At 35.8% G+C, this 25,275-nt stretch overlaps 7 protein-coding genes across 15 annotated transcripts; 3 read left to right on the forward strand and 4 right to left on the reverse strand.

The window, feature by feature from the left end:
• Positions 1-155: 155 nt before the first annotated feature.
• LOC105266596 (uncharacterized) lies at positions 156-9,610 on the reverse strand. Its single transcript, XM_011304903.1, has 8 exons — positions 8,686-9,610; positions 8,301-8,598; positions 7,585-8,209; positions 6,687-6,832; positions 6,127-6,239; positions 1,835-2,001; positions 1,548-1,722; positions 156-1,474 (listed from the first exon to the last, which is right to left on the reverse strand). Exons 1-8 carry the CDS (start codon positions 9,507-9,509, stop codon positions 451-453), a joined length of 3,372 nt encoding a protein of 1,123 aa, XP_011303205.1. The 5' UTR covers positions 9,510-9,610; the 3' UTR covers positions 156-450.
• Positions 2,721-5,048, reverse strand: LOC105266505 (E3 ubiquitin-protein ligase RFWD2). The gene has a single exon (XM_011304703.1). It carries the CDS (start codon positions 4,805-4,807, stop codon positions 2,792-2,794), a length of 2,016 nt encoding a protein of 671 aa, XP_011303005.1. The 5' UTR covers positions 4,808-5,048; the 3' UTR covers positions 2,721-2,791.
• Positions 9,611-9,725: 115 nt separating the features above from the next.
• EloA (elongin A) lies at positions 9,726-13,297 on the forward strand. Its single transcript, XM_011304702.1, has 3 exons — positions 9,726-9,955; positions 10,302-12,429; positions 12,506-13,297. Exons 1-3 carry the CDS (start codon positions 9,887-9,889, stop codon positions 12,583-12,585), a joined length of 2,277 nt encoding a protein of 758 aa, XP_011303004.1. The 5' UTR covers positions 9,726-9,886; the 3' UTR covers positions 12,586-13,297.
• A 123-nt stretch (positions 13,298-13,420) lies between these two features.
• Positions 13,421-16,204, reverse strand: LOC105266507 (will decrease acetylation). The gene is made up of 7 exons (XM_011304704.1): positions 15,747-16,204; positions 15,487-15,644; positions 15,059-15,398; positions 14,376-14,953; positions 14,103-14,250; positions 13,848-14,016; positions 13,421-13,780 (listed from the first exon to the last, which is right to left on the reverse strand). Exons 1-7 carry the CDS (start codon positions 15,819-15,821, stop codon positions 13,473-13,475), a joined length of 1,776 nt encoding a protein of 591 aa, XP_011303006.1. The 5' UTR covers positions 15,822-16,204; the 3' UTR covers positions 13,421-13,472.
• Positions 16,205-17,254: 1,050 nt separating this feature from the next.
• On the forward strand, positions 17,255-18,887 carry LOC105266510 (uncharacterized). Its single transcript, XM_011304716.1, has 3 exons — positions 17,255-17,539; positions 17,612-17,719; positions 17,917-18,887. Exons 1-3 carry the CDS (start codon positions 17,532-17,534, stop codon positions 18,596-18,598), a joined length of 798 nt encoding a protein of 265 aa, XP_011303018.1. The 5' UTR covers positions 17,255-17,531; the 3' UTR covers positions 18,599-18,887.
• LOC105266509 (TPPP family protein CG45057) lies at positions 18,672-22,094 on the reverse strand. Of its 7 annotated transcripts, none has more exons than XM_011304714.1 (6): positions 22,025-22,094; positions 21,233-21,943; positions 20,237-20,493; positions 19,706-20,148; positions 19,459-19,591; positions 18,672-19,386 (listed from the first exon to the last, which is right to left on the reverse strand). In XM_011304714.1, the coding sequence occupies exons 4-6, from the start codon at positions 20,029-20,031 to the stop codon at positions 19,207-19,209; spliced, it is 639 nt and encodes a 212-aa protein (XP_011303016.1). In that variant the 5' UTR covers positions 20,032-20,148; positions 20,237-20,493; positions 21,233-21,943; positions 22,025-22,094; the 3' UTR covers positions 18,672-19,206. The 7 variants fall into 7 exon arrangements, with proteins under 7 accessions (XP_011303016.1, XP_011303015.1, XP_011303012.1 ...); XM_011304713.1 differs by having other exon boundaries at positions 21,698-21,905; positions 21,992-22,088; XM_011304710.1 differs by having other exon boundaries at positions 19,706-20,031; positions 21,233-21,905; positions 21,992-22,088.
• Positions 20,514-25,045, forward strand: Sply (Sphingosine-1-phosphate lyase). 3 transcript variants are annotated; one of them, XM_011304705.1, is made up of 9 exons: positions 20,514-21,288; positions 22,158-22,337; positions 22,679-23,042; positions 23,135-23,343; positions 23,524-23,760; positions 23,830-24,039; positions 24,132-24,370; positions 24,439-24,706; positions 24,817-25,045. In XM_011304705.1, exons 3-9 carry the CDS (start codon positions 22,700-22,702, stop codon positions 24,937-24,939), a joined length of 1,629 nt encoding a protein of 542 aa, XP_011303007.1. In that variant the 5' UTR covers positions 20,514-21,288; positions 22,158-22,337; positions 22,679-22,699; the 3' UTR covers positions 24,940-25,045. The 3 variants fall into 3 exon arrangements, with proteins under 3 accessions (XP_011303007.1, XP_011303010.1, XP_011303008.1); XM_011304708.1 differs by having other exon boundaries at positions 20,514-21,278; positions 22,144-22,337; XM_011304706.1 differs by having other exon boundaries at positions 20,514-21,278.
• The last annotated feature ends 230 nt before the right edge of the window (positions 25,046-25,275 follow it).

The raw sequence follows: 25,275 nt of genomic DNA on the forward strand, positions 1-25,275 counted from the left end.
AACTACACTCCCTCGTTATTCTATACTGGTGTGGTGGACGTTGATGAAATACCCCCAATTTGGCAACTCAAATTGGTTGGAAAAATTATAGATTTCATTTTTATTTATTCCTCAGTATATTGATAATGCCGGAAGAAAAAAAATACAATGGCCAATGACATTTTAACGAGGCTATTTATTTCTCACCCTGTATCCCTTCTATTGAAAATAACCATTATAAACTACAATTATATTTATATGAAATGAGAAATTTGCGAGTTGTTGGAAAGACAGGGAGAAAGAAAAAAAAAATGAAGGACAAAAATCAAGCAGCCATATATAAAACTCAATTTGAGATAAAAAATATTGGTATGATGTGGAGTCTCAAGCTTCTCCCATCAATGGCCTCATTATTTTCTTGACATCATTGCTCTTTACGTGTCGGTTAATTATTCATGCTAGCATTAACACTTAACGTCTGCACGTAGCCTTTCCACTGGCAATGTTCTGGACGAATTGAATGAGGGTTCGGACCGGTCTTCCAGACATACCCGAAGTCAAGTAACTAATTTCATCATTAGTAGGGCCCATGACACCAGCCATGTCTAAATGTAGCCAGGGTGCTTCAGAGCTAGCGAATTCACGTAAAAAACCAGCAGCAATGCATGAGGTACCACCTTTAACCCTAGCAAAATTATTCAAATCAGCAGCTTTAAAGGGTTTTGTTATCTGATTATTATAGTGCTGCCATAGAGGCATTCTCCACATGCGGTCACCAGTAATGGAGCCAGATTGTCTCAACAATTCCCACAATTCGTTGCTATTAGTAAAAACTCCAGTGGCAGCATTACCCAAGGCTATTTTAATGGCTCCAGTGAGAGTCGCAATGTCTACAGTACATTGAGGCTTGAATTCAGCAGCATAACTCAGGGCATCAGCAAGTATCAATCGTCCCTCCGCATCAGTGTTATCAACAATAATTGTTTTACCATTCATTGCTGTAACAATATCGCCAGGTTTGGTTGCTGTTCCTGATGGAAGATTTTCCGTCAAGGGAATTAATCCGACTAGATTCACCTCGAGTTTCAATTCAGCGGCAGCTTTAATAAGACCAGCAACACAAGCTGCTCCTGCCATGTCTGATCGCATTTCATCCATTGAAGCTGCGCTCTTCAAACTGATACCACCAGCATCAAATGTCACTCCTTTGCCCACAAAAGCTATTGGGGCTTTAGTTGGCTCTGCTCCTTTATAATGAATTTCTACAAATTTCGGCGGTTCAGAGCTACCTCGAGAAACGCTCAGGAAAGAACCCATTTTTTTCTTGGTTGCCCAAAGCTCATCATGAACTATAACGTCGACTCCTTGGGGGATGAGAACTTGGGAAACAGTCTCGCCAAAAATTGTCGGAGTCATGAAATTGGCGGGAATGTCCGCCAGAAGACGTACCCAGTTTTGAGCATCCGCTTTGATCTTCCCAGCATTCCATAAGGCTCTTATGTGAAAATTTAATAGATATTATTGACTATATAGAGATATTAATCTGTTAAAAGATAATTAATACTTACTCTTCTTCACTGCCATATAGCGAAACCGTTGGTAGTTTTTTTTTGTTGGCTCTATTTTTGAATTCTTGAAATATCCAAGTAGATAGAATAGCTCCTTCAGCTGCTGCTTCTGCATCCCCCATAGAATCAACCTCGATAGATTTAATGTCTACGGCATCGAGGGCACTGCACCCCGCTGAAACATTATAACTTTATCAATGTGCTATTGGTGGTAATTTTGCCATTAATTTGACAAACAGATGAAATCTCAATTTCATCAGCCCGCTGAATTAAAGCGACAACACTACCTGCAACTGCAACGCGAATATTTTCCTTTCCCTCATCTATCTCTTCTAGTGAGTTGTAGCCGAGGTTCTGCTTGCCAAGGCCAACTACAGCTACACAATTGTATTCACCACTTTCCATGCTCCAGAAAACTCGAGTTTTCGATTTCTTTAATATTGGACCAGCGCTGCTGAAAATATTGATGAAAAAAAAAATCCCATTGAGAAGAGAAGCAAAATTATGACTGGAAGGTAATAGATTGACGAAAATAATAGTGAATCAGTAATTGATAAATGGATAAACAATGCAATTGAACATTATTTTGTGGATGATGTTTATTAATTACATTAGGTCTATTCATGAAACATCAGATGTAATCTTTATCTCTCAAAATACAATCTAAAAATATAATAATCTATCTTCGATCGGAATTTCCTTCATTCCATTTCATCCGCACAATTTGTCGATTTTTCCTGAACCCCACATTAAATTTTCACAACACTAGGTCTCAATTCGGAGTCTACTGCGCAGATGTGTATAATTATACATTTGTCGTTTATGTAAAATTTATTTAAACAAAAAGTAACGTTGGAAGCATTTATCATTTATAAGAAAAGTATTTGTTTTTTTGTCTTGCATAGAATAGAATAAATGAAAATGATGGTAAATAATTTTATTAGGAAAAGAAAAAATTTAAATGGATGGGATTGTTTTTGAAATTGGGACGAATTTTTATCCTATATTAATAGTCAAGTTATGGTCTTGAAATGAATAATTAACCATATTATTTTACATTCATTACAATATCTGCATTGATAGAATTATTTTTAAATAAAGCTAATGTTGCAGATGTACTCGCTTAATTCTGATAAAATATTTTGATAAAGATATTCCATAAATTTCGATATATTTTAAATGTATCGTTATTGACCTATCGTTGTGTGATTACATAAAAATAATGGAATTATTAGATATACATCTCAAACGAGCTCTAGAATTTTGATAATTCCCTGTGAATTAGCAGCCACTACAACATTAGACATTTGTCTCCAGCACACAGCAGATACAAATTCATTGGGATCTTCCTCTCTTCTCTCATGCAGTTCTAGAACAGTTCTGACCGCATCAAATTTATATGAGAAAAGTTGTTTTGTAAGTCCCTTATAATAAACATAAAGAGCATTGTTTTCAGAGCCACAGGCAACATAATCACCATCCGTAGCGAGACCAACAAAATTTTTTTCATTAACATGACCGACAAATGATCTCAAACAATGTGGATTATTGATATTCCAAACTTTGAGCTGTGAATCAGTACTCGCCGAAACAATTTCTTCTTTATTTATAAATTTAACGTAAGAAACAGCTTTACGATGGCCCTTAAAAATGCACAATGCCTCCTTCATATTCCTTAGATCATAGTAATGTACACAGTGATCAGCCGAGCCAAAAGCCAAATGACAAGAACTTCTCGGATTGAATTTTACACAACAAACATTGGCTTTAGCTTCTAAAGAAGCGACAGAATGATCAATATTCAACGACCAAAGTTTAACTCTAGCGTCGTCTGAGCCCGAGGCTATCAATCTCGTGTCAACGTCATTAAAATCAACTGACCAGCACCTCTTCTCGTGCTCCTGAAAGGCCTTGGTTCTCTGCCCGGTTGCTGCATCCCAGACGGTTACCGTCCCTTCATAATCTGAAGAGACAAGCATCCCCTTATGATACGAATTCCACGAGACACATGATATTTTTGAACTTGAAACCATTTCAACACATGGATAATGAATATCAACAGTATCCCTTATAACTGCACCATAATCAAAGACCTTGATACGCTTTGTCACACCGGCAATAGCAAAAAATTCGTTGTCCTTATCAAATTCGATGCTGGAAACGATGGTTGAATTGTTAAAAATATCTGATGAATAATTGAGGGTAGCCAGAGGTCGGAGAGAATTATAACGGGAAAATTTAACTAAATTGTCTCTGAATATATCTAAACCTGATGATATGCCATGTACTGTGTCCATTGGAGACAAATTTACTGGATTCACTGGATTTTTTTCAACTCCAAGCAGTAAATCCTTTGCTCTAGCATCAAAATAACATTGTACAAAGTCCTCGAAATGTGCGTGCATTCGTTTACGTCTTACTGCCAATGTTGATATTGGGGCGTACTCTGACTTATGAGAATTCTTTTCAAGATCCGGTTTTACCATATTTGAATCAATAATGTCAATAAGATCTATCATCTCTTTACGAATAGCAGACATTTGAGCACTCTCATTCTCCCCTGTTCGTTTAAGATCTTCAATACGAGGACACTTGCTCTGAACGTCTTTGAGTATTAATTCGACTTCATCCATATCTCGTTTTATAAGAGCAACCTCCTTTTGTAATTGATTACGTTGCTCTTCCTTTTGCTGAAGTAAATGCTTCAAGAATTCATGCAGAAGTTTATTTTGAGCTGCACATGATTCTGCTTCAAGCAATAGTTTCCTTTGGGTTAAAACTTCTAACATGACGTTTACGTCAGGTAGTGTTAAATTTGCACTCTCTGCTGCTACAAAATCTCGCAGCCCATCGCATGGAGTCACTGACGATTCTGAACCACTCCCTCGTCTTCTACCCTCGCCTCCATGGGCACAACCCAATTCTCCAATTCCTTTCATTCTCATCTTATATTTTGAAACGAGTTCGTTCAAAAGAAAATTTGGAAATATATCTTGCTGGCCAAGAGTGAAGCTGCATTGAGGACATCTTCCAAGGCTTTCTAATGTTTTGGTGATGCATCTGTAGCAAAAGGTATGACCACAGCGCGTTATATGAGCTTCATCGATTACTTCGAAGCAAATTGGACAAAGGTAATCACTATTCTTGTCCTCAATTGATCCGCCAATACCGTAAAGAACATTCGTACTTGGGACATGACGTTTGTTTATTGAATTCCCAGAGCCGTCAGCTGCTGCGCTATTTCCTGGAGTGGTGGTCATTTTTTATGGGTATATATTGATATTATATTTGTTGCTATAATGTAGGACACTTATATTATTCAATTGGATTTACTGCCCATTATGCCAATTGTCACGACGCTTTTATTTTATACTCGATACTCGTGATTAGACTATCACATTTATCTTGACGATGTGAATTATTTTATTTATTTTTTTTTTTCTTTCCTTCTTTTGGTTTGTTATTACTTCGAGGGTTCAAACACTTCTCACGTACTCTAGCCCCTCCTGAAACAATCAAAATAATGCCAGTGAGCTCTTAACACGGAATAAACAATCGTATTGTGGCATTTCTAAAAAAAAACACCCACACATTTGTTATTTGTATTCGCGCGCGCGTGTGTGTGTGTGTATGTGAAAAATATTATAGAGACTAAATGTGGAATTTATAGTGAAAATTGCAAATTAAAATAATGTAGATATTGAATTTTGATTGACTGTCGCAATGGGTGAAGCTCAGGTAGCATTATAAAAATTGTTTCAGGGTTTATCTTTTATTGTTAGTAACAAAGAGGCTTCATTAATAATATGAAGCAATTTATGATGTTAGTGTAGTTGAGGTGCAGATTAATTGCCATGCCAGGCTATGCCCGGCATGTTAATCAACTATCAGCATACTTTTCTCTTATCAAATTGAAATATAACAGTCCTTCGTGCGACTGATAAAGAGATATATACTGTAAATATTTATGATTTATCAATGACTTTACCAATATTATTTTATACATATATATATATATATATATAAGCAATACACGTACACTTTGCTCTTGAACCTTTTAATTAATAATTGGTAGAGTATCGATAATTTACAAAATAATTTGCGAAAAAAGAAACAAATTCACTGTGCTCATTTCCATAATAATCTTCATGTCCATCTTCCATCTCCTCCTCTCCTTCCTAATTTATATAAATCGCACATAGTCATAAAATGAAATAAACAACTGAATGCAAACGAAAGTCAATTTTATCTCAGTTTCCTTCTTTCAATAGAATTTTCCATTGGATGCTACTCTGAATTAATTGAGAGCAAGCTTTTTGGCAACAAAGAAAGGCAATGGAAGAAGAAACATATCAGAATTTTCCAAAATTAACTGTAGATAAGGAATTATATGATAGGGTGGTGGCAGCAATGGTGGTAGGAAGGGAGGGAGGAAGGGAGGGGGGGGGGAGAGATGTGCCACAATAGGTGGATACAAAAAAAAGGAAAAACGAGTGCAAGAGTGAATAATATCACATAAAGTAGACAATTAATTAATTAATGGACAAGATAAAGTAGGTTCTACTTTCATGCAACTTACAAGGAAATGTTTTCCAGTAGTTTTCCATTGACGAGCTCGTTGTACTTGGCAGCCGATGGTGTGAGAACAACGTCATTTTTCTCCCCCTCATAAACACCGAGGACCAATCCTTTCTGTTAGTAATGGTGAAAAAAAGAAAAATCATTGAGAATAAATAGAAAATAGAAATATCAAAGAAGTCTTTTCCAGAATTGCACTAATTCTAGGGAATGGATTCATATATAGAGTCAACGTCAAGGTCGGCCGTGGACTAAATTATCAATGGATCAATTGCGTTAAACGTCCAGAAATGTCTATATAAGTGATGCGCGAAAATATCAATGAATTATTATGTAGAAATCGATAATAAAGCTCGTTTGTCGTTTCACTTTGCAAAAACTTTGAATAAAAAAAAAGAATAACCTGATCATTTTCGTAAGCACCAAGAAAGCAGTATGAATTTTGGTGGTGATTGTGCAACAATTTAAAGAGAACAACCGGCACGGAAAGAGATTACTTGATATTACAATATAGATAAACTGTGAAACTATTAACTGCAATAGGATAATTTAATTGAGTACCTTCATTTTTTTACAGTGGTAAAGATTTCGGAAATGCTCGTGAAACTTAAGATTTACCACTGAGCTCACCACCACCTTGGAGTTTATAATGCGAAATGATGCCATACTTTGGACTTTGCAGCAAAAAGGATAAACTGTAGTAGAGGCTCAGTTATTGGAGTTTTGGATTACTTCAGGGAGACTGTAAGTCTGACCCCGCTCACCGTAAGCGCTACCAGCGATATTCGTTTCTACGTACCAAAGAGGATTGACTAAAATAGAGGCTCAGTTGTGGGAGTTTAAATGACCCCAGCAGCATCGTAGTACTGCATCCCAAGACAGGGAGGGCGCCACATGCAATTCTGGGGTGTCTACCACAGAAAATAACATTCATCCCTTCGACTTGTCCCTCTGACAGCGGGCCGGCTATTGAGGTAGTTACCGAGTCGGCTGACGGGCAGACACCCCAGCACTGCGTGTGGCGCCCTTTCCCTCTCGGGGTGAAGTACTACGATGACGGTGGGCGGGTGGGGTCACTCAAACCCTCAGAACTGAGTCTCTACTTTAGTCAATCCTCTTTGCTACGTACAATACAATGTAATTGCAGCTAATACGATATACCGATAATAGACTTGAAAAATCGACGATAGCCCTGCCGGTGAGTGAGGTCGGATTTACTGTCTGGCCTTCAGACTGTAAACTCTTCGAGGAGTTTTTCTGGTAATCCACGATGTTGCGATCGCTCACTTACACCACTTAGTCTTCCTCACCGCTGATTAAAAAATAATCAGCCTACTCCAGTTAATGATGGGACGCGGGGCGATTAAAAATATAATTTTAAATAATTGGGGTAGATTAACAAATGTAATTATTGTGATTCTTCATGAAACGATACATTAAAAAATTGATATTTAGGTAAAATTAGCCATTGGATCGTTTTCCCTGGGCCTCTTCATTTGGAAGGCTTCAATCTCCTCAACTGTAGGCTCCTTAGCTGTGAACATACTGTTATAAGGTCTCTTACGTTCATCCATCTTCAGCAGTTCCTCTGCCTCTCGCTGACTTTTGTCTTCCTTTTCCAATGCCACTTTTAAAGAATCCACTTCCTCATCATTTCCTTTATTTTTCTTCAGTTTTTCCTTTTGCTTCTTTTTTTTTTTCTTGTTCTTCTTCGACTTTGATTTACGTTCGGTCTTGCTTCGAGAATCCTCATCTGATGATGAATTACTTGAAGAGTGCTCACTGGCTAATTGTTTATCATTTTCAAAATCATTAAAGGTATTTCTATCAGCTCCAGTCAATTGTGTCCCTGATTCTCCATTAATCTGGGATGCAGGTGGAGTTGCTTGGAGTGCTTGGGAGGATTCAAGTGCCTGTTTTCCGGATTCACCGGTGCAATAGGAATTTTTTATGAATGAGTGACAACACTTATAGCCCCAATAACCTCCGCGCCAATAAGAACCAAAAACTGACTTATGATTATTGGGAAACACGTCTTCTTCATATTGAGAGCGAATTACTTGTTTCTCTTGACCTTTAATTACCTACACATAACAATTAATCACATAAAAAAAAGGAATAAGAGGGAAGTATTAATAGCTATTATTGAGTAATTGAAATACAATAAGATTATACCTTTCCCGATCTTGAATATTCAACGTAATTTTCAGTTTGTGCTAGCAAAAGTGATGGATCAGGTGTTTGAAGGTGCTCATGACCTCCATATTTGTCCACAACACTACCTCGAGCTTCATTTTTCAGTTCATCTCGTTTTTTATCATACTCCTGCTTCAACATTTCTAATTTAGTGGGCTCAGCTAACAAATGAACATCCACACCTTTTTCATAAGCGTCCCAAGCGAATAATTGGGCTGTTGCATGCTTTTGAGTATCTCCAGAAAAACGTGCGAAATTTTCGCCTTTATAATCCACTCTGAAATGTACAAGATAAAAATGTATTTCAAATATGTATCTGACCACACTTAATTGGTTACATAAATTAAGTAAATTAATGTTGTACTCTTTTTCCGTTCCAGCATATGGATTATCCCTCATAGATCTGGTCTTCGGATCGTAATAAGCAGAATTGCTGTCTAAATTTCTCAAGTACTTAGCGGTGTCTTCTCTAATTCGTAAATTTCGCACAGTGATTCTCTGTTTGGAATCAACTTTGGTTCCCGGCATGTCCACCTCATCGACGTATTTATCTTCATCCTTATCAGAATCTTGCTCATCGCTTTCCTCAGCATTTAATTTTTCAGCTCTCATTTGTCTTTTACACGCCTCAATTTTTTGATACTCTTCGACAAAGGCTCTGTGATCCGTTGGATCGTAGCCCGCCCATCGATCCCGTTTAGCATCATATGAAAGAGATAAATTAGGTTGTGAAAAGTCATCAGGAGCGATGTTGGTGCCTTTGAAATTAGCCCCAACTTTTCTGGGCCGTTCAAAGCAATCCTTCTTCTGGTGGCCCATTGCTCCACAATTTTCACAAGCTCCTTTACGAAATTTTGTTGCTACACTCGATGCATCTACACCGCGCTTGTACCACTCACCAAGGCTGCTGTACTCCCTTTGTTTCTCTGGCTGTGGTCTTTGGTGCTTCAGGGTGGGTCCAGATGCACCAAAGTACCAGGGAGTTGCACTTATGTACTGAGGAATGTGAGGGTTTATGTCCTTACCTTCCTCATCGACGGCTGCGGGTGCTGTACCTGCTTTTCTCGCTTCTTCCAACTCCTTGGCTTTTCTCCAATCCTCTCGGGATTTTTTCCTCGGTTCATCCTCGAATGTAGTCTTATTCTTTAGAATCTCAGAGATGGGTACGTTCCGCACTGGATTTGCCATTACAATAGTCTATTTCTCCAACTTGGTATAAATCCTTAGAGACTTAATGTTTACCTTGGTAGTTATGTTGTTAAACATTTTTTTAGGTTATTGAGGCATTCAAGTGTGACGCACTCTATATACTCCATGGGTTAAATACTTTATACATATATATATATATATATATATATATATATATATCTATATATCATATGTATAATCAAAACCCAAAATCCAATTATTAATCGTTATTATTATCTACTTGTTATCATCGTGACTATTTCCTTTACCACCTATAAATTATTGGAATGTTTCAGTAAAGAAAAAAAAAAGTAAAGAAATAATTACTAGGATATTGGACTCGAGTAGTACTCTCTAACCAGCTGGCACTTGGCAATATGTCTGTTGTCAATCAAATAAAGCATTATCAGCAAAGTATTGAAAAATGCCCCAACAACGAGTCCAGGGTAAATAAGAAATTCATTATCAATTTTTTTAATTAAAAAATGTTAAAAGGTGACAAGTTTTTTCACAATAACATTTTAAAAACTGGTTCAAAAAAAAAAAAAAACTTGGCTAACCTAGAAAAATTAAGAAGGTGGTGCGATTCTGGGGAATATCGCCTGCCACATTACAACTATATGTTATGATATAAAATTCAAAAAAATATTATACTTTAAAAAAAGATTATTAAAAATTTTAAAACAAATTATGTTTTTCATCCGGCTTATATGTAGAGCATATATCTTAGACATTGTACAACATCCATCTGTTTGTCAACTCTTCAATGATACATCACTGGTTTATTTCCAGCTTCTGCACTGTATCGAAAAACTGTACAAACTTCCAGTCACTGTGCAGCATCTGCAGGACACAGGAGTAGGAAGAACTGTTAATGCCCTTCGAAAATACGAGGGGACTGTTGGTGACGCATCCAAGGCCCTAGTAGCAAAATGGAAGACAATGGTAGTGGATGAGGAGAGCAGTGATGCCGAGGACGATGATGATCAGAATCTACCAGACGTACCCGAACCGTACAGTGATAACTCAGATCTTGGTATTGACAAAACTCCGACTTCCAGTGAACTAAACAAAGGGTCGGAAAGAAGTTTTGAGAAAAGCGCTGTGAACAAGCACAACAGTCACTCTTCAAACTCGAAATTTAAAGGAAATTCTCAATCAGAGTATGATAAAAAATCTGGCAAATCATTTCAAGATTCGTCAAGTGAAAAGAAGAATAAAAATGACAAAGAGAAATCAAAGTCAATGAAAGCGAAGGAGAAAGAGAGACATGGTCCGCGGAAAGAAGTGCATCAAGATTCTCAGAAGATTTATCCATCCGATGGCATAAACAAGGAAATCCCAAAACCAAATGTTCATCTATCAAAAGAAAACAAACAGGTAAACGGCAGCGATCAAAATCGAAAGCGAAAATATGAGTTGTCAAATGTATCAAAAATTGCAGAAAAACGGCAAGATAATAATTCTACAGCACATGAACATTCAAGGGTTGATGATAAAATTTATCCGAAATTTTCCGTTGACACAACATCCGTTTCTCCCACCAGAAAAACAGAAAATTTGATTTCGAAATCTAGAGTAAACCGAAAGGATTCGAAACGAGAAAAACATACTGACAAATCGCCATTAAACAATCACGAATATCGTTTAGATAAGTCGAATAAAAAAAAACACTCGACTCGTGATAATTTAACTGGTTCATCCTCTTTTGTTCCTTTTTCTTCGTCCTCTTCTGCTTCTTCTTCTTCTCCTTCTTCCTCTTCCTCTTCTTCTTCTTCTTCTGGTTCTTCTTCTTTTTCTTCATCTTCTTCTTCTTCTTGTACTTCTTCATCTTCTTCTTCATCTTCTTCTTCTTATTCTCATCCTAGAACCTCGAAAAACAAAGTTGGAAAATTTTCTGATTCTGCCGTATCAAAATCGGAGCAATCCAAGACAGTTGTCAAATTTTCAGAAGAAAAAAAAATCAAGAAACGCTTAAACGGTAATGAGGGCATAGATTGCAACTCAGGGACAACATTTGCTGAGGCATTGGGAATGTGTTCGGCACCACATGTGCGAAAAAAATCAATTCCAGTGTCTCCAAGTTCACCAGTGATAAAAATAAAAACAGAGGTCAATGCTATGGTGTCGAAACCAAATTCAATAAAGACTGACATTCTAGCTAAAGAAGATGGATTGTCACTCCTAGGACCAAATGTTAAATTAGAACCATTGAGTGTTGATCTTGCATCAACCCTGCCTGAAATTAGCACCAACTACAAACCACTGCCAATCAATAATTACCTCAATACATTAAATCGAAAGATGGAGGAGGATAAGGTGCTTAATGATGCGATTTATGCGAAGAATATCAGGACAAAAGTTTACTCAGGCAATAAATCAGGATACACCAGTGTTCCTAGTCTCTATGATTTATGCATCAGAGTTTTAATAGAGAATATTGATGCGCTAGAAGCGACTGGAGGTGTGCCATACGATATTCTTAAACCCGTCTTGGAGAGGGCTACACCTGATCAACTCTTTATGCTTGAACATCATAATCCATATCTTATAGAGGATACTGATTCGCTTTGGCAATTCCATTGTAATAGAGAATTCAGGAATAAACAGAGAGAGGAGATGGAGAGCTCAAGAGAAATGTACATGAGGTGTCTAGATGAAAGGGAGGCCAAATTGAAGACTCTGACTGCTAATATCAAACAGTCTATTGATAAGTCTGTACCTGTGAGGTCTGCCAAACTGGCTTTTGTTGACAATATTGTTAAACCTCCCAGGAATGTTTTAAGAAAGCAGGCTAAGTATGGCACTGCTCGGTCATCAACAATTACCTCAGACCTAAAGAAAAAAATCATTACCGGGGCACATTCTGCTACTAACATTGCTGTTCCTTCACCTCCAATGTCACGGCTTAGAACTTCATGTGAGTCTTTTTCATTATTCCATATGACTTATTTTTTTTATTATCAACTTTTACTCATTGACTAACTGTCTTTCAGCCTCCGGAATTATTAAGAAAAACAAAGCACCGCTTATGGCAAAAGCTCTCCAGCTCATTAAAGGACGATACAAGCGATGAATTATCAATTAATATATTAAGTCTAATCTGCTTTAAAAATCTCTAAGGTAATCCTCTTTGAATGCTCTTATTCGTATATTGTAATTGTAATTTGTGATTTTTTAATTCTCGTCATAAACGTGTCTCGAAATATACGTCGTTAAATTAATGTTTAGACTCGTAACGATCAATCACTAATGTTTTACTATTATTATTATTATTATTATTATTATTATTATTATTATTATTATTATTATTATTATTATCGTATTGTATTTTTTCTTTTCCTTTTGAAATGTATGATTTTAAAGGCCAATTTTCATTTATATCAACATGTTAAAAATACATCACTGTTATCCATTCAATTGCTAAGCGATTTATCTGCTACAATTTTAAATAACTCTCAAATTGTAAGAAATACTCGATTGTAGAATTCCTTCTACATAGTTGAAAATTTATGTAAATACTTTAAAAGAAAACAATAATTACATGTATAATTGAATACGAATACATTGAATCCGAATAAAATTCAATGCTAACAAATGACAAAATCAATGGAGCGAATTTGTTGATTTTATGTATTGAATGAGTAATTGTACATATACAGGATTGATGTATATCCACAGGATGCTGCTATTATTAATCAATGAGAAAATTAAATAGATATCATTTAAGCCCAGTCATTATAAATTCTTATTACTTGGCGATTGAAATAAAGAGTATCTCTCATTGAGGCGTATGTAATTTTTTCATTCTCACGTACGATTACGCTTATCATGATTATTATCATTATCATTATTTCTTTTCTGAATGAAGATGAAAACAGGACAACAGAAAATTTTCTGCTATGATTTTTCGTTAAATTGTAATGTTTTATTTTATACAGACAGAGAGATTCCATACAGATTTTAAACAACTCCGATGCAAACAAGTGAATTATTTTTTCGGTGGTAGTACTGAAGTGACAGGATATTTGAGCAATTTGTTGAGTATATCTGAGACATGTCATTGCCTGCTGTGTTTGTTGAAGGATTAATGCCAGTATTTATGTATTCGTTTGATGGCCAGAGACGTACAATACCATCTGCACTACCACTTGCTATGTACTGACCATCTGGACTCCAGTCTAAGTTCATGATTGTCTCTTGATGGCCTTTGAGTTCAGTCAATATGGCATTTGTTGCTAGGTCCCATATGGCTATTGACTTATCATCACCTAAAAATGGATAAATCAAAATGATTAAAATGACTTTAAAATTAATCATACATTCTCATATAATTACCAGCAGCCGCTAAATATTTTCCATCGGGGCTGAAGGCCAGACTGTAAATTGTCGATTGGGCACCAACAAATACCCTCAATAAATTTCCATCGTCCTTGTTCCAGAGTCTGACAGATTTATCAGCAGAGCCCGTGGCTAAATATCTCGTATTGGGATGGAATTTTATGCACTGGAATTGAGTGGATACAAATGAAGACATTCAGGCAATTGTAAATTGTAAAAAAAATTAATAAAAAAGTATCAAGTTATCATTACGTTGACATCTAGAAAATGCCCAGCAAAAACTCTTAGTGGAAATTTTCTATCCAGACTCCACAGTTTAGCAGTTCGATCGTGAGAGCCTGTTGCTATGTATAAATCAAAAGCACTCGTATCCATACACCATATTGGATAATTGTGCCCACTGTAAAATATAATATATATATATATATATATATATATATATATTCGAATTATTATTATGCATTAATTGAGTTGGTTTGGAAGTATTTTTAACAAAAATGACATTGATTTATTTGAATAAAAGACCTGTAAATAGAAGCACAAGAGTAATCGTTGAGGCTCCAAGCTCTCATATCTTTGTCACTGGAAGCGGAAAGCAATACAGTTGATTGAGCGACAAATTTAACGTCATGAATAACGTCAGTGTGTCCTCTCAGAATAATTGCACCTGCTTCCTCTATCTGATGTTGATGATGATTTTCAAATGGTAGAATAGTCGACACAGAGTCACAATCCAGCATAGTAGGCGATTTTGTATGCCTTGGGCGCATTAGCACCGTATCCCCAACACCCCAAAGTCTTATTTCTGCTGTGTTAAAACCAGCCACCAATTTATCCATGTTCGGTGTCATTCTAGCGCAACTACCATTCTCTATTGCATTATTAACGGTAAATATTCTCAGAGGTTGACAAATATTATTATTTCTTATTAATCGAATGGATTCCTGGAGCTCACGCATTTCTCGGTCAACTCCAGTGCCTGATGCTTGCTCTACATGACCATTAATACCACTGTCATGTCCCGGAGTGCGATCAACAGTGTCTTCGTCAATTACAGTCATATCTATTATTTTTCGTATAATAGTTATGTGTATATTTATTATCTGTAAATATTTGTATTTGTATTGTTACTTGTCATAACAGAATATTAATTTTCCGATTGCTCAATTTTGTTCATTTTAATCATAATAGACATAAGTCATTGTTACCTGCATTATAATAATATGTCCGTGTTTAGTAAGATATTTTTGTAGGCAAATATGTGCTTCATCAGACATATCAACTTTATATTTTCTCATTCTAAATGCATTAACAAGTGGCCGTAATTCAATATCCTGTATTGTAAATACACTTGACAGTTCTTCGAGAAAATCTCTCTCGGTATCCAGGACAAATTCGTTCTGATGATTCTTCATGAATTGAAGAGCAGCTTGTGGATTGCCCGCGTGAAGTATTTCGAGGTATAAATGACAAAAAACGGGGTACAAGAGACCGTTGAGCTCATGTTTAATTTTTTCTGCCTTTACAGAGTATACCCATGCTTTCAATCTGCAAAGAAGAACATGGATAGAAAAACACATTAATAAGTAATTATAAGTTTAACTGCGAGTGTAGAGATAGAAATATTAGTCAATACCTTTGATAAGCTTGATCAGCAGTTACAATATCATTAATTATAGCACTGAATACTATAGCGTTGTCACGAGAAACAGCACTCTCTGCTTTAGCTGATAGAGTCATTTCTTCACTGCTTCTACAGTCAGTTCTATCAGTTCTACGAAATAGCCCGTTGTCCTATCATGAATGTAAATTTGTTAACAAACTTGCAGTTTAATTGTTTCGCGATATGTAAAGGGTAATTGATGATCGTATTGAAATTGAGTGACGAGAATTTACCTGATAACGACGACGTTTCAAGTACGACTCGACGGTTGCATTGATCATTTCAATTTTTGTACGTTTCATCTTCATTTGTCTGTACTCTCTTCTTTCGTATTTCTATTTTGAAAACAGAAAATCCATCGAGCGTGTTTGTGGACGCCATCATGAAACATGTTGTCGTGAACAAGCATCAACCAAGCCAGTCAACACGTATTTAAATGTACAAAGATAATGTAAATAACACATGAAACGGATTAATTCCATCATTGAAGGTTGGAAAAGAACAAAACTGGAATAATCAGTAACACATACAAAACGAGTAGTTTTAAAATAATCGATAAATATGAGAGGTTAGTGGTAATAAACTATATTAAAATAAAGTGGTGTAAAGAAAAGAGCCAACTGCTTATATCTTTATGAAAACGTGCGGAAATAACCAGAGAAGATTGACTAAAGTAGAGGCTCAGTTCTGGAAGTTTGAGTGACCCCAGGGGCAAAGTAGTACTGCACCCCAAGGGAGGGAGGACGCCACATGCAGTGCTGGGGTGTTTTTTTTTCATTAACCAAGGTTCTATTGCAATGCTGGGGTGTCTATCAAGTCGACGGGGTGAATTTTATTTTTTGCAGTATGAATGCTTTTTGTTTTTTAATTGTTTAACTGAAATTTAGCCGACTATAGAACGATCGGAAGGGGGAAGCCACATCTTGTGGAAATTTAAATGGAAAAACTGTTTCAATATATTGAAGATATACTACTAATGAAATTATATTTTAATAATGAGTGTGTTGTCTAATCGGCAGCGTGCTTGGCTAATTTTTTGGGAAATTTTTTTAAAAGTATCAGGGGAACATGAACATCGAGGAGCTATTCACTGAAATTATCACTGAAAGTGAAAAATTCGAAATTTTTGAAAAAATATCAGGGGAACATGAATATCGAGGAGCTACTCACTGAAATTTTCGCCGAAAGTGAAAAATTCGAAATTTTTGAAAAAGTATCAGGGGAACATGAGGATCAAAGAGCTATTCACTGAAATTGAAAAATTCGAAATTTTTGAAAAAGTATCAGGGAAATATTAACGTCGAGGAGGTATTCAATTTTCAAGCGATATTTCGAATGATTAGTCATTTACAAAAAAAAAATAGGAATTATTTGAAAAAAAAAAAATGAATGTTGGCGGGATCGAACCCCAGCCTTCGGCGTGCTAGCCAAGCACGTTGCCGATTACTCAACACGCGCATTTTAAACATAAATTTTCATTAGGAGTATATGTTTTGCAGAAGTATACTTTTCAAAAATTTAGAATTTTTCAATTTCACTGGATATCTTCTCGATTTTTAATTATTCAGTTTTTAAACAATATTTTCATTGATTAGCCATTTACAAAAAAAAAAAAAAGAAAATAATTTAGAAAAAAAATAAATAAATATTGGCGGGATCGAACCCCAGCATTGCGTGTGGCGCCCTCCCTCTCTTGGGGTGCAGTACTACGATGCCGCTGGGGTCACCTGTGGAGTGTCGTCGAGAGAGTGCGCCAATTTATTTTACACGTAACTGACAGGAAAGAGAAAACAAAACGAAGAGCGAACCGTGTAATGTGATTTAATATCAGTTTTTGGATTAAAACTTGGCGTGATGAAATCAGTATTTCCCCAATGACATCTAGAACAACCATATTTGTTTCTGATCGTTGTTTCAAGTCCAACAACACCCTTGGACGCACTTAAAAGAGATATCTAAATGTTTTCTCTCTTATAAGAAGACTTGAGACATACCCTGAATAGCCAGGCACAGAAAAAATGACTTGGTAAGCTACACATTATATGAATTATTTTAATGGGGTATATATCTCGAAATTCTATCTTTATTCTATATTTAGGAATCCAAGGAAGAAGAATTATCTGACTGTAAGGCCAACTCCAGCACCTCCACTGATATCACCCAATGATGATCGAGATCTGGATATTGCAGTACAAAGATTAAGCCAGTAGGAAAATATTATAATAAGTTATAGAATACTAATGGAAATATCCATATGAGGGCAATTCTGTGACTATGCTGCGAACAATTTGAAATATGCCAAATACCAAATACTATTAAGAGTCTAAAGTTTAAAAATTATTCATAAAATAAATAATGGGCAGGTCGAGAATAATCGAAATTTAAGCGCTCTCGTTTTTGCAGTGTTGAGGGAACTATTCGGAAACTGACCAAAGAAGCAAAACGATACGTTGAAGCCATAATAAATTTAGACCGCGTGGATCAGCGATTATCATCGAACCTGGGTACAAGTGGTCTAGCGCATCTCTCGGATGACTTCCGAAGAATAGTGGAGGATTATCACTCGGTAATGAGTCAAGTTGGCAAAACGGTTCAGGATTTTTCGGTTCTCATTGGTAAAACATTCATAGAGCCGCTAAAAAAACTTAGGGATGAGTTTGCTTTGGTTGCTGATGCCCTTGTGAAGAGAGAGGAATTGGTAGGGATTTGGAAAGGCTGGTATACCAGAATAAAGAAATTCCAAGAGAAGAAGGACAGAACTGCGAGTCATATAGCGAAATTAGAGCGTGAGAGGAGAAGCGAGGAAATTGCGGCTAGGGAATTAAAACTCATTCACTCTCGATTGCTCATTGAACTTCCTTGGTTCCTCGAAAAACGCTTAGAGTACATAAAACCCAGTGTACATGCTCTTATTCTTAATCAGTTAGATTATTATGGGAACACTACTAAATTATTTACTCAGCTGATGCCTGTTTATAATCCATCGCATTCCCCATCGTCTGCAGTCATATCGGATGAAGAATATTATGGTAAAATTAATAAAGAAATGCTTAGAATAAGAGGGTTAACAATTGTAAAACCGTGATAATGAATTTAATAATGGAAGAATGTATGTACTACATGATAATAACATTGTGAAAATAAATTGTACTCGTAAATTAAATATAATTAGTATAAATGTAGTTTTTTTGTACCGATATGGATCACAAATGGGTATACTGCTCTATGCCCGCAGAGTTTATTGCCCCTGACGGTTTTTATTATTTACTTATTAATCAAGTTTTTTCAAGTTTTCGATTCGGTTAATAATATCTTTCATTCGTCAATTATTATGATTAGATGATAGAGCTAAAGTTTAATTTGGAAATGGCATTAAAATCAATATAACATAATGAGATAGAGAAAAAGAGTTATGCAGAATAATTTCTAAGGATCGACATTTAAAGTGACTATTTTGTTGGAATAACTCTCTGAATAACTTTCTGAATTGAAATATAAATAACTTAGTGGGTTAGTGGTATGATGGTATTTTAATTGGCGCATTGCCACAAACTCTCTCCACCATTAAATTTTTTCGGCGCCCAATATGATTCGCCTTGAATATATATCATTAATTTTTCCGATAAACGGAATAAAATTGATAACGGAATAAAAATGGTGAATTTGTCATAATCTTCACTATTAGTAGGATAGCTATTGCCCTTTGTACGTGTCTTTATTCTGGTAGCCTTGCACGTAGCCGGAGGCATCTGGTATGTCCTTTCTACCGGCAATTCCTTTGCCCTTTCCTGTTTCGTCAAAACGCTGTTTGTGAGAGCCTGTATACTTACTCACATCCGTCAATCTATCAACTGCTGAGGCTGCCTTAGGACCCTGTGAAATCGATTATACCATATACAAGGATTTATCTTTAAGTGTACATTCAAAGGTTGAGGAAATACTAACAACCACTGATGATGTAATTCCGGGTGGTCCACAGTTTGCCATTTTATTTTTTATCTCAGTGAGTTCAATTTTTTTTGCCTTGGCTAATTCCTCCAGGAATGCTTTGTATTGTTCCATACTCAATTTCATAGATCTTGAAATAAATCATTATGTCATAAATTATTATGTCATTCTAAATGTTAGTGCTGTTTCCTATATAGTATAGTATAATCATTCTTTGACATATCAATTATTAATTATTACTCACTTTTGTTTTTTAAAATAAATTCCAGTATCTGTGGTGGTAATTTTTTTTCCATCGACGACTTTCGCCTGTTTCATCCATTTATCACTTTGGCTGAGCGTAATATGTTTACCATCACTTTTGGTATCTCCGAATTTGGAGAACGCTTTGAAATTTGTGAGGATCGATGCACTACTCCCCGTCCCTGCCACATGCACACATCCAGGGGCTGGGCTGCCTGGTGAAGATTTTTCCCTTCCATTTTCTATTTTCACATTAGCAACTTCATTACTAATGTGCTCTATAGAGTTGCTCGTACCGTTCGATGGCTTTACGTCCTCCATCATCATCTGAACAAGCAATATACACAACGTCCTCTCAACTTTCAAATGTACCCACTCGAATCGGAAATAGAAGATGACTTGACTAAGATTCCAAAACCACCACTATTTCACATCTATAAATAGCTATCACATGAATCGATCACTCACGTTATTATCTCGATCGATTATTTGAAAAATTATTTGAATTAACATAAATGGCATTCAAACTCACCCAGATTTTTTATTTATATACAGAGTGTCTTTTTCTGTTGATTTTTCGTGAGTATTGACTTTACTTTGAGTATGCTATGGCGAGCTGATTCAAATTGATAATTTCACAGAGGTATATAGGATATTATGGTGAAAATGGTTTGATGCATATCGAAGGAGCTGCTTCTAATATTTAGTAGATGGTCTGGAGTTTGTAGTGACGAAAGAAAATCTCGGTATGCTGAGAGCGCATGTGTTCTATCGATCCTCGTAGACAAGCTACGCAGCAAGTTGAAAATTAAAAAAAATGAGTGAACTCTGTTGACCATATTCACGAGATTCTTAGGGGTGTCAACTCTGCTGAATTATTTATTTGTACTAGCGCAATATGGCGCGTTACGCCTGCCTATCTTACACATATGAATGTTATCTTTTCATATAAAAAAAAAATTTCAATAATTTATTTGAATATTTGTTGGTTTAAAATGAGGAGTAGTGAGTGGGTGGATGGATTGAATTTTTTTGAGTAGATGTGTACAAATGAATATCATTTTTTTATATTGAATAATTTTCAAAATTTTAATTGAAAAAAAATGCATGTATTGATATGCATAGCTTAGGGATATGTTTTTGAGGAGAATAGCATTTTAAATAGTAGTGCTATAGAGGACAGGTGTGATCACATAGAGCACAAGATCGTTAAAAAAAAAATATGTCTATTATAGAGAACAGAAGAAGTAAGAAACGTCAGAAAAATGCATTTAATCCCTTCTGCCAAGTGTCAACAAGGGAGTTATGAATAACGCAAATGATGTCACGGTTGTATAACTCGATGGAACAGGTGATGATGCGATGATATCATAACGTCGAGAAAAATGCGATAGCTTAATCAATTAATAGATTAGTTAAGAATAGCCATTTACAGTACGACTACACTCGTTACCTACAATTATCTATACTAATGGGTTGAATGAATATGTGACAATTGCTTAGCATTTAAGGAAAGAGTAAAATTTACCAAGATATTGAGAACGACGCTTGAACTTAACTACTAGTGCATAGAGGTATGTAGAGGTATGTTAAAGCAACTTATTCTCTCATCCCCACCACACCCTCAACTTGTGTGCCATCTTAATCAAGTACATTTACCAATTTCATCAATATTTCTCTCTTTAGTTTCTCATTTCCACCCAATGTTTATCATAAATTTTTTTTTCATTCCTCTTTTTTTTTTCATTAATGTTAAACATGACAAAAAAACCTTTTCCTAATATTTTTGCATAAATTTGGTATATTGAGTTGTTGTTGAAGGTAAAAGACATCGAGGGTAAAATAACAAGTGTTCAATTCTTTTGATTACTAAATCATGTATCTACTTCATTTGCAATGACCATTGCGGTAACCATTTACTTCCAATGTCACCTCTAAGCTAATTCAAATCAACAGAATTTAATCTATCTATATAGGTTCAGTATCCACATACACTTAACTCATAATGCAGGATATTTGGCTATAATAGGGGTGAAATCGGGGGGATTCATTCTTCTTTCACGGAATTTTCTCCAATCCGTATGTCTATGTAACTTGTTGCTCTCAACATGCAAAACTGGTGTCTTTTTTTGGGCGTCACGTGAACAACAGACATCAGATGGTCGGCCTGGTAGTCCAATTTCTCGGATCATTGATTTTCACTTTAAAGTAATGAGTTTCAATGGGTAAAAAACAATTGCTATAAATAAAAATGTTGATTGAATTCAGGGAAATTCGGTTTACGTACGAATATCGACTGGACTATATGTATAAGACTCACTGTTGGTGGCGCTCACTTCGCAATAATTCCCAGTGTGTCACTACTTGTCAGACTCATTCCTCTCTCTTTCTCTCTCCCTCTCTTTCTGTTAGTAATCATTTTTTTCTCTTCTCAATCAGCTGTTGTTCTCTAGGTCACCGCCGCCAGTGCATACCTATAGTTAGTAGACGTATATATGCCAACTAACGATTCAACTCCTCGGAAACACCTGTTATCGTTTATTTTTACTCGCCCAAAGTTGTAAATTTCTCCATTCGTTGAAGCACAAACTGAAGCTTATGAAAACCCATATTGTACTCGAACTGCAAAACAAGTAAGTTTTTATTTACTATTGAACCCGTAATATATTCACCTACACCTATTTTTTAATAAAAATAATGATTGATGGGATTTTGACAATATAAGCTAGTGTGTTCTGTGAATAATTGTCATTAAAACAATAGATCTACAAGTCTTCAAAGTTTCGAAGCATTATTTGTTGTTATTATTTGAATTATAGCCTTTTTTTCTCTTGGCAAAAAAATATCTGTATTTGACCGTGTTGAACAAAAATATGGTTATCTACCGCTGAGTGATAAGAGTTGGATATACGGAAATGGAGACGTATCACATCCAATTAAAAAAACTAAATTATTTACTATTTTCTTTGCGCAGTAAAAAAAATCCAAATAAATAATGAATACTATGAAAGAATTAGTAAACGAGACGTTCAAAGACAAGGAGCCTTGGAAAATCGTCACAATAACAACAGGCTCAGTTCTGAGTGCAGTATGGCTATGGAACTTTTTCTACCAAGATGAGAGCCTCATCGAGAGAGGAAGAAGACAAATATTCAAATTAGTTCGGTGTATTCCGTCAGTCCGTCAAAAAATTGAGAAGGAATTGAGTGCATTAAATTGCACTTTTGAGCGAGAATCTTTGGATAGAGTAAAAAATATTGAATTTGTCACAAAACTCCCATTTAATGGTTTGACTCACGAGCAAGTCATTGGGGCAGTGAAGAAGTACATTCAATTGGGTAGCTAGTATATTCCTTTATAATATTGGTAAACTACGAGAAAAGGCACGGTATTTTTATTTTTCCTTTAATTGGTCATTTTTTTTTGTCAGGAGAATTTGATTGGCAAAATGGTAAAGTGTCAGGTGCTGTCTATAGACACGACAAGGCACTTATTAAATTGATGTCGGATGTCTATGGTATTGCATCATATACAAATCCATTGCATCCAGATATATTCCCTGGTGTGTGTAAAATGGAGGCTGAGATCGTAAGGATCTCATGCAAATTATTCCACGGAGATGAGGCTGCTTGTGGAACTGTGAGTTCCTTATTTTTCACTTAATTAATGAAATATAAAATGTTTGATAATAGACCACTTGGCAAACGCAAAACAATAGCAAAACAGGTCTATAACGACTTAGTTATGCTCCTTACTTACCAAGATACTGTTCAATAATAAGACTAGCGGAAAAATTATAGATTGATTTTGTCGTTTCAGATGACAACTGGAGGCACAGAATCTATTCTATTGGCTTGTAAAGCTTTCAGAGACTATGCAAAGCATATTAAGGGAATAAAAAAACCTGAAATGGTAGTACCGTCGACGGCTCATTCAGCTTTTGACAAAGCAGCTCAATATTTAAATATTAAGGTCCGATCAGTATCAATTAATCCGAACAGTTGCACTGTTAAAATTAGTGATATGGAGAGAGCTATCAATAAGAATACTATTATGGTAAAGTACTAATTAAACTCAACGAGAGTTACTGAGTAATAAGATTTTATGATACTGGATTTGTTTCAGCTTGTCGGGTCAACTCCGAATTTTCCTTATGGTACGTTTGATCATATTGAGGCTATCTCAGAGCTTGGGATGAAGTACAATATTCCAGTGCATGTTGATGCATGCTTAGGTGGATTTTTGCTCTGTTTTATGCCTGACGCTGGTTTTAACGTGCCAACGTTTGACTTCAAGTTACCAGGAGTGACTAGTATATCGGCAGACACGCATAAAGTACTTGAATATTTTTATCTTTTATCACAAAGTTGTCTATAAATCTACTTTGGTTTATAAATATCTTATAATAATAACTATTTCTCCCTCAGTATGGATATGCGCCAAAGGGTTCATCGGTAATCCTTTACAGAGAGAAAAAGTACAGACACTATCAATTCACGATAACAACCGACTGGCCAGGTGGCATTTATGGTTCACCGACTGTCAATGGTTCTCGTGCTGGTGGAATAATTGCTGCCTGCTGGGCTTCATTTATGCACTTTGGCTACAGTGGATACTTGGAATCAACGAAAAAAATAATTGAAACCGCGAGATACATAGAAACCGGGTGAGTTAATAATTTATTGCAACCCCTAAGCAAGAGCTCCACCTCATGTTTCATCAATTTATTTTCAGATTGAGAAAAATGAATGGTATATTCATCTTTGGTAGTCCAACTACCTCTGTTATCGCACTGGGTTCTAACCAATTCCACATTTATCGACTCTCTGAAGCTCTGGCAGCAAGGGGATGGAACCTCAATGTTCTTCAATTTCCAAGTGCCATTCATATTTGTATTACTCATGTTCACACGGAGTTTGGCGTTGCTGATGAATTTTTGAATGATGTCAGAAATATTCTCATAGAAATTCAAAAACACCCAGGAGAACCCGTCGAAGGAATGGTACTTGGATCTTGGCATTATTACTATTATTATTATTATTATTATTATTGCTATTAAGTTAAACAGAGTCCAGTCTACTTACTACCAATTTTCTATTTATTTAATTTCAGTTTGCAATGTATGGAATGAGCCAAACCATCGCTGATCGAAGTGTTGTGGGGGATTTAACAAGGTCCTTCCTTGACTCTATGTACTTTACTCCTAAGGAGGAAATCGAACAGGAGATAAATTGATCTCAATTCCATGGAACCTTGTATTTTCTTGTTTTTAAACTTTCATATTAACTAGGTTCTAAACGTGCGCAGTTGCGCACAATAAACTAAACAAATGACTTTGCAATTTTATCTCATATTAAATTACACAAAATACCTCCTTGATTCTCCTGTTATCCTAATAGAATCGAGCATTGAAGAAAAATCAACTGATCGAAACTGATTCGTTCGGAAATAACCGTTGTAATTATGGCTGCGTGACCGATTGATATTGTGACGAGGTAAACTTTTCCAGTGTGAATCTCCTACCGGATAATTGATTTATGTAATTAATCCAATTACAGTCCTCTCAGTATT

The sequence above is a fragment of the Fopius arisanus genome, unplaced genomic scaffold (genome assembly GCF_000806365.1).
Source record: "Fopius arisanus strain USDA-PBARC FA_bdor unplaced genomic scaffold, ASM80636v1 scaffold00039, whole genome shotgun sequence".
In the NCBI taxonomy this organism is placed as follows: domain Eukaryota; kingdom Metazoa; phylum Arthropoda; class Insecta; order Hymenoptera; family Braconidae; genus Fopius; species Fopius arisanus.